This window comes from Balearica regulorum, chromosome 4 (assembly GCF_011004875.1).
Source record: "Balearica regulorum gibbericeps isolate bBalReg1 chromosome 4, bBalReg1.pri, whole genome shotgun sequence".
NCBI lineage: Eukaryota > Metazoa > Chordata > Aves > Gruiformes > Gruidae > Balearica > Balearica regulorum.
In genome coordinates, this window is record NC_046187.1 from 42,341,768 (window position 1) to 42,353,466 (window position 11,699).

Genomic DNA, 11,699 nt, shown 5'->3' on the forward strand with positions numbered 1-11,699 from the left:
CATTTGAATTATATCGAATGGAGGGACAGCAATGAAAGTGAAGATGCATTTGGAAAAAGAATATATATTCTCTTTGGAGATTGAAATGTGTTTGGCCTAACATTGCAGGGTTTTCAATATAGCTTTCAGAACACTTCTTGCATTTTTGTCTGAATCTGTTCAGCAAAGATTTCTTAATGTAACATTCCTCTTGGCTTCAGTTTTACAAGAATAACACTTGATCTTAAGTGTTATGCTACTCTTGGCCTGTGGAAGAGACAGCTTTCCTAATATTTTCTGCTAAAAGGGTCCACAGTAAAATTGTACAAAACTCTTAGGACTGTGACTGCCCATTAAATGTTAGTGATTTCAGTTTAGAAGGAAAATACCACTTTTAGTAGCGAGGAAAACTTCAGAAAGAAAGTATTTGGAATTACTTATCTGGCACTTGTGGTTGTTGAATGGTTGAACTGAATGGGAATATATGTGAGTGTATTAAGAATTTCCTAGAAGAGAAGAGTTTCAACTTCACTAAAACATATAGGAATCTCTAAGTGTTAAGATGCTACACAAAACTAGTAATTGTGGGTCCTTAATTATGAGGTAACTTGTTTTGTTTTGTGACAGGTACTGATCATAGGACTTGATCCACCTGGAAGGAAAGGCAAAATTTGTCTTGTTATTTTATTCTCTCCAAGGGAAGCATTCAAAGGGAATGCTACTAGTGTAGCTAGTAGGGCTATTTTGCTGACGGTTGTCAGGGAAAAAGAGAGAGTTCTAATCTTCCTAGTGAAACTTTTTTTTTTTTCTGAAGGTTTGAGTGGTAGTTTTGATGTTAGAACTGTCTATACATATGTTAATACATACAGTGAGATTCATACCTTCCAATCCACACTTAGATTTCTAAGAGCCCTGACAGTAAGAGAGGACATTAATGCTTTCATGACTATTTGTGGAAGGGGGCCAAGGTACATAGTATGTATTGTAAAGTGTGTGCATATTTGTTTTACAGTTCGTTCATGTATATATGTTTTGGGGTTTGGTTTTTTTACGTTAAACTGTCTGCTGTTGCTTTCTGTGTTTTGCACAAGTTGGGATGACATTGTCAGATTTAAATAAACAAATACTAAAAAGATAGGACTTTTGTATCAGTTACTTGGTTGATGAATTGAAATGTTCTTGTAATGAATAACACGAGTGATTTTTTTTTTTTTTTTTTTTAAAACATACTCAAAAGAAGCCTCAAGTAGAACGGCACTCAGGAAATGAAGTTAGTGGTGACCTTCATCCACTACCCCTTCCAGCACAGGGAAGTAATGAAGGAGAATTGTATCTAAATCATGATGTTGTGGAAGTTAAATGTGAACAAGTAAGAACTTTTATTTTAAGATGCTGTCTGCATGTATTCTTAACTTTTCTTACGGGGCTTTTATAAAGGAATAAAGTTTTAACAAGATAGCTGGATGCTCCTGAAGTATAGCTAATAGATATATAATAAATTTATTGGAAAAGTTGAAAAAAAAGTCAGTTAAATTGTCCTTTCAAGAGCCAGTTCTGTCAACAGTTTCTTTTAAAATCTGAGCTCCATAAACAGGCATATTATGGCAATTCTGAAAGAAAAATAATTTTCTAATGTAGCAGAAAGTGGTTACTGAACTTAAGGAAGACTCCACTTAATTTCATTGATCAAATGATGAATTATATTTGTTTTGAAATTAGAGGACATCTGTTCTTATCCATATTTTCAGGTCATAGAAGATAATTCTCAGATTGAGTTCTTGAAGAGTCAGCTTGCTGATTGTCAGGAAAAGCTTCATAAGCTAGATTGGATGGAAGGTAAACTACACGTTTTAGAAGAGAAACTGAAAGGAAAGGTGATCATAGATGAGAAGGACTGGAATAATTTGTTGAGTCGAGTTTTGCTTCTTGAAACAGAACTGTTGTTGCAATCCAAAAAGGTATATTAACTTCTGTTTTTCTTCTGTAACAAAAATTGCCCGGACACAATGTTGCCGGCCTGTTTCTGCTCTTCCTGTCTCCTGATACATACTTTTTCTTTGCTATTTCTAAAGGCATGATCTGAATGGAAGTGCTGTTTGTGGAGTTGGTGTTATTTTTTTCTTAACTGTTAAGTTCTGTTGTTTTCTCATGCTCTTATTAACTAAAGCTCTCCATTGGAAATTGTTTCCTTGCAGGAGCAGCAGGTATAGCTAAACCTATTTTCATTAGTAATGACTGTGTCTGTTTTTATTTCCTATCAACCTTGTAGAACGAAGCTTTTAAAGACTCTCAATTATGTTGTCTTTGAAAGCTTAATATTTATGTAGTTGAGAGTTTCATCATGCTAGTGACACATTTAAGGGTTTCCTTATTTTGGTCTGTATTATTCGGAATTTCTTACAGTGACCTGCAAATGTTGTTGCTGTTGATACAGTTGAATATCTATTTTTTTAATTCTCCAAACTCTAATCAGATACAGATATTCCCTTTGGAAGATTGTCTTCATTCTGTATAACTAATGTTGACAAAAATAGATGGCATGCTCAATGGAAAATACAAGGTTAATGCAAAAGTTAATTCTTATTTTAGTCCTACTCTTAGTTTGTGGCTCTTTGAAATTTCTAGCCTAATCAACAGTCTTTCTTCTTTTTGCACCCCCCCTTTCTCCCTTCCTATTTCTTGTCTGTGACATTCATTGCATTTTAAATACGTGGAAGTGCTACAGTTGTGATGTGGCTACATTTGATATATTTGTTAAAGCAAATCAAAGATTTTGTTGCAGTAAGACACTGTGTTATTTTTCATGCTGTTGAAAGGTCCTTGTATGCATAGCCTATAATTTCATATATGTACACATGTAAGTATTTTGAGATGCAGTGAACCATAGCATCAATTTTGTGATCACATGCTTAATTTCAAAGTGTATGTGGATATGTCTCTCGTGTATCCTTCAGATACTGTCAGATGCTTTCCAGAAGCTGAAAACACTTGTGGAAAATAGTTGATCAGTGTTGCATTTTTCTCTGTAGTTGTAAAAATGTTGAATTTACTTGTAACCAGGAGCTCTCTGTGTGTTACTGACCCTGCAAATTTGAAAATGTCACTAACAGTTGTGTACAAGACATGTTGTTTTTCTGTGTGACTTGAAAGTGTGCTAGTTATGCAGTCTTGAAATGGCGAACTGTTCAGACTGATCACTAAGTTATTTCTAAAGGCTGCAGCTTATATGATAAGGATTGACATTCTCGGTCACTTTTTTAAACACAGCTTCAGGTCAGTATTGGCTCAAGTGATTTACCATTTGAAATCAATTTCTTATGGATATTGTAATTTAATTATCAGTGGACATAACACCACCAATGATAATGTTTTCTTGTGGCAATCTCAAGAGACCTTCAGCTGTACAGCCAAAGACAGTTTTGCTCCTGTATCACGTGTGTATTCTCTTCAAGAGATAGTTGTTGCATTTATGATGGTAGCAGCACAGGAAAACTTGTGCTTCAGAGTAGGCTTGTTCTTTTATTTCTGCAAATTTGGTTTATTGTTGCTTTAGTAACATGTTGATTGCAGTTGTTCAAAAGTTTGGAATACTATTTGGAAACTATTTGGAAAACACTTAACATTAATAACACTAAAAAATTTCCAGTAAGGTAATTATATTTCTGTATTGCATGTTACTGAAAGAAGACATCTGCAGAAACAAGTTTGAATGTAGCTTGTGTGTGGCATTGTTGCTTGTCTTTTTTTTTTTTTTTTCAAAGCAAAATAAGCTGGTTTTTATATTAAAAAAAAAAAAGTCTTCAAAACCCTAACTTTTTTGCAACAGACAGTTGAAAACTGCCAAGAAATAATCCTTTGGGCCAGAGAATCGCTGCTGCTTTGTTTCATGAAATTCCATCCAAGCTGAGCATCACAGATATAGAAGCAATTCAGAATTAGTCCTTTCTTCTTATTCTTGCATTTTTCAGGGAACTCTTGGCATCTAGCCAACATAGCAGGAACACTAAGGTCTGTTTTGCACTGCTGCCAAAGTAGCAGCAGCTGTGCATTTAGCTCTGGGAAAGTCTGAAAGCTACCAAATCCATTTCAATGAACGGAATTGAGCAGAAGTAGTCAGTGCAGATACTTTTTTTTTTTTTTTAATGTATCCACTATTACAGGTTTTTCCAGCATCTTCCCACACAATACCTACTATTTCTCTCTCATTCACTTATTTGGGTATAATATTCCCCTGTTAACTGATGTAGTTACTCCAGTATATAAAGTGATTTACTTTACCGAAGGCTGAAATTTCAAATCATAACAATAACTCATTGGTGGAAAAAAGTCTAGATGTTGTTTCAGTGTTAGATTTTTTTTATTTTGAAATTAGAATATTGCACTCAAAAACATTCATTGTTAGTACACATTAATTTTGTTTCCTTGTTTATGAACAACCTTTTCTAAGCTAGATTGAGTTAAACCAAGACCCATTCTTAAGAGCCCTCTCTCATTTATGAGCCTGGGAAACTAGTTTAAATTAGACTTTTGAGTTTGAAGCATTTAAGTGGAATGAATTTCAGTTCATCTCTAGGCTAATTTTTTAGAACCAAGGAGCTGCATTTCTGAATATCAACTAGTAGTAGAAGACACGCTTATTTTGTTAAGGTAATGGCAGCCAATGTCAAGATGTAATTGTTAGCACAGGCCAAGAACAGTCTGATTGTTCATTCTACTCATACCTTAGTTATATGTACTATATTTGTACCTGTTTTTGCCCTGTTTACCAACAGCAATCTTAATATTAAAAAAGCCCCCATGAAATAGACTAGTTTTTTAATGCAATGTATGTGTGGAAATTTTGGATTTTTTGGTCTTGTAAAGACATTTGTGCAGTGCCAATATATCTGGATGGTGTAGCAAATGCATACATAATTAGTACTTAAATATATTTTTCTTTGGTCAAAAGATGATTTAAACAGGATGTATGGCTAAAATGCAATAAACTTGTATTTCAGAGAGACTTGTCTACAGACTTCAGCAATATAAGTCAAGAATATACTTCTAATAGGGTTCCAGTTTCTCCTGGTGAGTATTAATGATTTTCTTTTTAATTAACATCATATGCTAAACACTTCTTGCTGACCTTGACTAAAATAGTGGTTTTTAAGTACACAGTTACAGTTTAGTGACCTCTGAATTTAAACGCATGCTTTAAATTAGAAATTAACCTGCTAGTTATTTCATGTTCGTAATTTATTCTTTAGAAGCTTTATTTACTGAAATATTTTCATTAATGTTTTAAAAAGTATATAATGTAGTAATTAATAGTTGCAAATAACTCTACTAAAAATCTCAAACATGTAAATGTAATTAAGGTGCTATAGCTAAAGCTGCAGAAAACAATAATGTTATCGGCACTTTAAAGCAGTTGTCATAATGTTTTTAAAAGAAGCTATTCATAAGCACAAAAGGAATTATATTTGCTGCCACAGCTTTGTTATCATCAAAATAGTGTCATATTTATGATGTTGTTTTTTACTTTTATAACAGTGCTGAGGACAAATCAGGGCTTTTTCATTCATAATCTGTGGTGTTTTTCAAATCACTGCTGAACACTATAGTTTCATCTCTCTTGAAGCAGCTATCTAACTAGCGTTTTTGCTAAACTTTCTTATTTTGAAGAGCAAGACAAAATCTTTTTCTTCTCTTTCCAACTTAATTTTGGTAACGTGCAATAAGTAAATGAAGCAGCGTTAAGTGCGAAAGAAATTAAAATGCTCCCCAGGACATAAGTAATTCTTCTGTCTTCCTCGAAGGTAGTTCTTTAGCCCTTACCTTGCATCATTCTCTTTATTAATTTGGCCTGTGTCCCGTATGGCAGCTGTTATTCTTACCACCAGCAGTAAGGAGCATATTCTATTTCTCATTCTCACTTATTAGGTGCTTTTGTCCAATGTTGGGCTGTTGCATTGAAATTAAAAGGGAATCTCAGTAATCTGGTTTCCGTGGAAACCAGGAAGGCAGTTTCTTGGTTATGACAAAAGTCGGGGGGGGGGGGGTGGGGTGTGTGTTGTGATTTTTTTGTTGTTGGTTTTTTTTTTAATTTTGAACTCTCGGAAACAGGACCTTCTTTTTACAGACCTTAGAAAGCTTGCAACATTTTTACTTCCTTTCATAAGTTTAGTGGTGTGTTACTGACATTTGAGGACTTAGAATCATAGAATGGTTTGGGTTGAAAGGGACCTTAAAGATCATGTAGTTCGACCACCCCCACCATGGGCAGGGACACTCTCCACTAGACCACGTTGCCCAAAGCCCCATCCAGCCTGGCCTTGAACACTTCCAGGGAGGGGACATCCACAATTTACAGTGAAGAATTTCTTCCTAATATCTAATCTAAATCTACCTTCCTTCAGTTTACAGCCATTACCCCATGTCCTATCACTACATGCCCTTGTAAAAAGTCCCTCTCCAGCTTTCTTGTAGGCCCCCTTTAGGTACTTGAAGGCTGCTATAAGGTCTCCCCGGAGCCTTCTCTTCTCCAGGCTGAACAACCCCAACTCTCTTCATAGCCTGTCTTCATAGGAGAGGTGCTCCAGCCCTCTGATCATCTTTGTGGCCCTCCTCTGGACTCACTCCAACAGCTCCATGTCCTTCTTACGTTGGGGACCCCAGAGCTGGATGCAGTACTCCAGGTGGGGTCTCATGAGAGTGGAATAAAAGGGCAGAATCACCTCCCTCGACCTCCTGGTCACACTTCTTTTGATGCAGCGCAGCATATGGTTGGCTTTCTGGGCTGCAAGCGCACACTGCTGGCTCATGTTGAGCTTCTCATCAATCAGTACCCCCAAGTCCTTCTCCTCAGGGCTGCTCTCAATCCATTCTCTGTCCAGCCTCTAGTTGTGCTTGGGATTGCCCTGACCCACGTGCAGGACCTTGCACTTGGCCTTGTTGAACTTGATACAGTTCACATGGGCCCACCTCTCCAGCCTGTCAAGGTCCCTCTGGATTACATCCTTTCCCTCCAGTGCGTCGACCGCACCGCACAGCTTGGTGTCATCAGCAAACTTGCTGAGGGTGCACTCAATCTCACTGTCCATGTTGCTGACAAAGATGTTAAACAGTGCCAGTCCCAGTACCAACCCCTGAGGAGTGCCAGTTGTCACAGGTCTCTACTTGGACACTGAGCCATTGGACACAACTCTTTGAGTGCAACCATCCAGCCAATTCCTTATCCACCGAGTGGTCCATTTGTGAAATCCATGTCTGTTCAATTTAGAGACAAGGATGTCATGTGGGACAGTGTCAAGTGCTTTGCACAAGTCCAGATGACATCAGTTGCTTTTTCCATTATCCACCATCACTGCAACCCTGTTGTAGAAGGCCACCAAATTTGTCAGATATGATTTGCCCTTAGTGAAGCCGTGTTGGCTGTCACCAATCACCTCCTTATTTTCCATGTGCCTGAGCATAGTTTCCAGGAGGATCTACTCCATGATCTTGCCGGCATAGAGGTGAGACTGACTGGCCCGTAGTTTCCTGGGTCTTCCTTTTTCCCTTTTTAAAAATGAGAGTTATGTTTCCCCTTTTCCAGTCAGTGGGAACTTCACCAGACTGCCACAACCTCTCAAATATGGTGGATAGTGGCTTAGCAACTTCATCTCCCAGTTCCCTCAGTAACTGCAGATGCATCTCATCATGTCCCATGGACTTGTGCTCCTTCAGGTTCCGTAGATGGTCTCAAACATGATCGTCTCCTACAGTGGGCGGTTCTTCCTTCTCCCAGTCCCTGCATTTGCCTTCTGCGACTTGGGTGGCGTGGCTTGAGCACTTGCTGGTGAAGACTGAGGCAAAAAAGTCATTGAGTACCTCAGCCTTCTCCATATCCTGCGTAACCAGGTCTCCTGTTTCCTTCCGAAGAGGGTCCGTACTTTCCCTAGTCTTCCTTTTATCTCTGATGTACCTATAGAAGCTTTTCTTGTTGCCCTTGACGTCCCTGGCCAGATCAGGGCTTTATCTTTCCCAACCTGATCCCTGGCTGCTCGGATAAGTGCTCTTCAGGAATCACAGCTGTACAGAGGAAACAATTTTTAATTTTAATTGATCAAAAATAATTTAATATGATTTTAAATACAGCATAGTGTAGCTAAACAACTTGCAAAGGTATGATCCATAGATGGTGGCCTTTCTAAAAATAAGGATATGGAAACACTTTTTTTCTAAATACTAAATCCTCTTCCCTGACGATAGTAATCTAAAATTGCAAAGAGTATCAAAGCCTTCCCAGTGTAAAAGAAAACTCTGTTTCTGCTGAATGGGTGCTAAACTGATCCCAACAGGAGGAGAGCTAGGAAACCAGCAAGAGCTTGATACAAATTTTAAGCAAGAAGGTGATGATTTTGTTTATGTTTCTGCTGCTTTTAAGACAGGTTACTTAGCGTAAATTAAAGACATATTTCAACAGGCAGTTTACAATTAAAATAAACTATTTGAAATTACTATTAAATGTTTGACCCAATAATTAGACTTTCTTAAGTATTGATTTTACTGTAATCAGGATAAAGGTAGCATTCCTAGTAATCCTTTTGGATTTTTTGTCTTGTGTGTATTATATATAGTATACTGCACTTACCTTGTTTTAAGAAAATGAGAAAGTTAGTTATTCTGGACCCTCACCAGTAGCTTTTCTTTTTCCCTTTCTAAACAACACATTCTCTTCTGTTATTACATACTGTAAATCAAGCTGTTTGATAGCTGACCTTGCAATAAGAGCAAAAAGGCAAAGGTGACAAACCCAAGTATTTCTCCATAGATACAGAGAGGAAAGAGGAGATGCCAGAGTGTCTCCATCAGTTGTCTGGATACAGTTCACTATTATCCACAGACCCATCTCCCGAAGCCATGACCATTAATTCTCATAATCTGACAGACATTTCAAAGGTAAGTAAAACTGGCAAATGCTTAGTTGATTTCCTTTCCGAGGTCAAGAGAACAAGTAAGCATTAGTTTTAGTTGTATATACTACTTGTGAAAAACAAGGAAACTATGCAAAACTACATCTAGGTCTGTCTCATAAAAATCTTTTTGATATGTAAACAGTGCTTAAAGTCACATTTTCTCTATGAATTTTTCAGGTTGAAAGTCCATCTGAAGAATGTTAGCTTTGAAGAGTTCACTAACTTTGTTGCTTTTAAATTGCAGGAGACAACAAGACAAAGAATGGAAAGGATAAGTAAAATGTAAGTAATAGGAAAGGGCAGCAGGAATTCATTTCCCAGGAGGGAGTTGTACTGGACTAAGGCATATAGAGAACGTACATATGTGTTCCAAACCTCAAAGGTCTCTACATCAGGTGTGGCATTTCCTTATGACTCCACTGGATAATAAATCCACTTACAGTTCTGTATTTGTGGGATGAGTCACTGTTTTGGTTTCTAAAAAGCAATAGAAAGCATTCTTAATAGTATTAACTAGAGCTTAAAGAGTGTTTAGAATCTGGTTGACAAGGAATAGGAATATTATTTATCTTCTGGATAGGAATTCCCTGGTACTGGCAACTTTCATTCCTGAAAAGTAACTACAATATTTTTATCTGTTTTTTATTATTTAAGGGAAAGTAAAACCATTTTCAGCCAAAGCATTATGATAACTGCATTAAGGTGTATTTGATACTAGTCCTGAGATCTGTAATGAAATCTTTTTTTGAAAGAAAGATTTTTATTACACCTGAGGAGATGCATTGCTGTATAATGTTTCTTTAGCAAGTGATTTCTGAAAATGCCTGGCCTGAAAAAAGCTTTTGTGATTTAATTTTATTGTGTGGGTTACTACTTTCTTTATGTATACTTAAGGTTTATTGATATGTGGTAGGAATTTAAAATACAAACCAATTGCAGAGGAAAAGAGGGGATGAAGAGGAAACTTAAGGTTTCATGCTGCTTAGTATTTTGGATTCATTAGAAAGTTAAAGGCAAATCAGTTATTTCTTACCATATTTTAATAAATGTGTGTGCATAAACAAATTTATTTTCAGAATTGAAGAAACCTCAGAATTGTTGAAAACATCAAGCAACACCTCTGAGAAGACCTGAAAGCACAGGTCTTCAGAGCTGGTCTCTGTAGACTTATGGTTATCAGAACTCATATGTATGTTTGTACAGCATTAAATTTTTAATATATCAATTTTGTAATGATTACCAGTGCTTTTATTCCTTTGAATAAATATTTTTTAATGCATCTGTGTATTGATTTCCCTCCCCCTGGCCACAATTTTTGGTTTTAAAAACTGTTCAAATAGCTTCCACCCTCCTGCCCCACTTTTGTAAAGTGAAGTCATTACAGCAGTGTATTTTTGTGTTGACATTTGTTAGCAGTGTGCTAAGTAATATGTTTTTTAAAGTGTAGGCTTGAGGACTGTGGTTTACATCCTGTTGGAAACATTCCAGCTGGGACTTGGATATTACACCCAAGAGGCTTTCTTACATACCATCTTACCATCTGTACTGTTGAATAAGTCTTAATGAAAACTTAAATACACAATTTCAAATATGTACCTTTTTTGCTGTTTTTTTATTTTAAATATAAATTTTCATGCTGAGCTGGAGAGTACCGACACATTATGTCTTCCATTAACACTGACAAAGCAAGGGCCAGTTTGATCCTAAACACTAAAACGTGCAAGCAAGTCCACAGACTTTGACTGCAAGAGATGTGTTGAGTGTTTTAGTGCTCTTACCCAACACATTTTAAAACCAGCAGCACAGATGGAGACCATCCAGTATACAAAGATACACAACATTTTTATGATTTGAAGCCATATTAAAACTTCTCTTCAGAGACATAAGTATAGATGTAAGACTTCCATAAGCATTATATAATCAAACCAGAGATGTGTGAGGTTTGATAAGATTTATTTATTTATTACTCTTTGTGAATGGGTAGCCTATCATGTTAAGGTTTTTTTGTGCTATACTACTCACTTCACTTAAAAACACTTTTGCAGTTTGATATCACAAAACCAGTGGATTTTTTTGGCAGAGTTTGGAAATGAAGGCAAAAGCAGCTGTTTGACATTATGCTGTAAAAAGTGATTTATATGTTTTAACAGTAATTATGATTTTTTTTTTCTATAACTGTATGGAATATAAATTGACTTTATTTTACATACAAACAGAAGAACATACAGTGATCCATTATGTTATTTAAACTTCAGTTGAGGGGTTTGGGACTTTTGCAATAGAACTTCTCCAGTTTAAGAAAAAAGTTTCAAAAAAAATTAAATTGGAAAGTTAAATGATGTTAACATGTTTTCCTCCTTAATTGAAAATAGACCTTGCAAAACACTGTTCATTATCTTAACAATGAAATGGAATGAGATTTTCTTCGAAATGTTAGACCAATTCAACAGAAAATAGGTGATACTTTCTAAAATAGGACTACAGCACCATCTTGTGGAAATCTAGTAATGGTATATATGACAGTAAAACTTCACCAAAGCAGTGCAATGCTGGGAAATGCACGTCATGACTGAAAATAGCAACAGTTTTTGAATAATTACTGGTGCAGTTGTACTTCGGGCAGTGTCATGATAGTCAGAGTTGACATTCTACATGTGCAAACAGTTGCATGGGTGGATCTTGCTGAGTGACAGGAAATGTTAGGTGCCTTCCGAAACACAAATAAAGTAAATCCAGAGAATAGTCTTCATGCCTAGCTCTCTCTAATGACTTGGAAAAAAT

At 36.4% G+C, this 11,699-nt stretch overlaps 1 protein-coding gene across 3 annotated transcripts in view; it reads left to right on the forward strand.

Annotated features, from left to right (window-relative positions):
* The window catches only part of CEP44 (centrosomal protein 44), a 16,792-nt gene extending 6,595 nt beyond the window's left edge, over positions 1-10,197 (forward strand). For 2 of the 3 annotated variants that reach the window (XM_075751895.1, XM_075751894.1), the window contains exons 6-11: positions 1,217-1,348; positions 1,728-1,937; positions 4,977-5,046; positions 8,774-8,901; positions 9,163-9,200; positions 9,995-10,197. In XM_075751895.1, the coding sequence (XP_075608010.1) occupies positions 1,217-1,348; positions 1,728-1,937; positions 4,977-5,046; positions 8,774-8,901; positions 9,163-9,200; positions 9,995-10,052 (636 nt within the window). In that variant the 3' untranslated portion in view covers positions 10,053-10,197. The remainder of the gene's footprint in view (positions 1-1,216; positions 1,349-1,727; positions 1,938-4,976; positions 5,047-8,773; positions 8,902-9,162; positions 9,201-9,994) is intronic. The other variant, XM_075751896.1, reaches the window with a different exon arrangement.
* Positions 10,198-11,699: the final 1,502 nt, after the last annotated feature.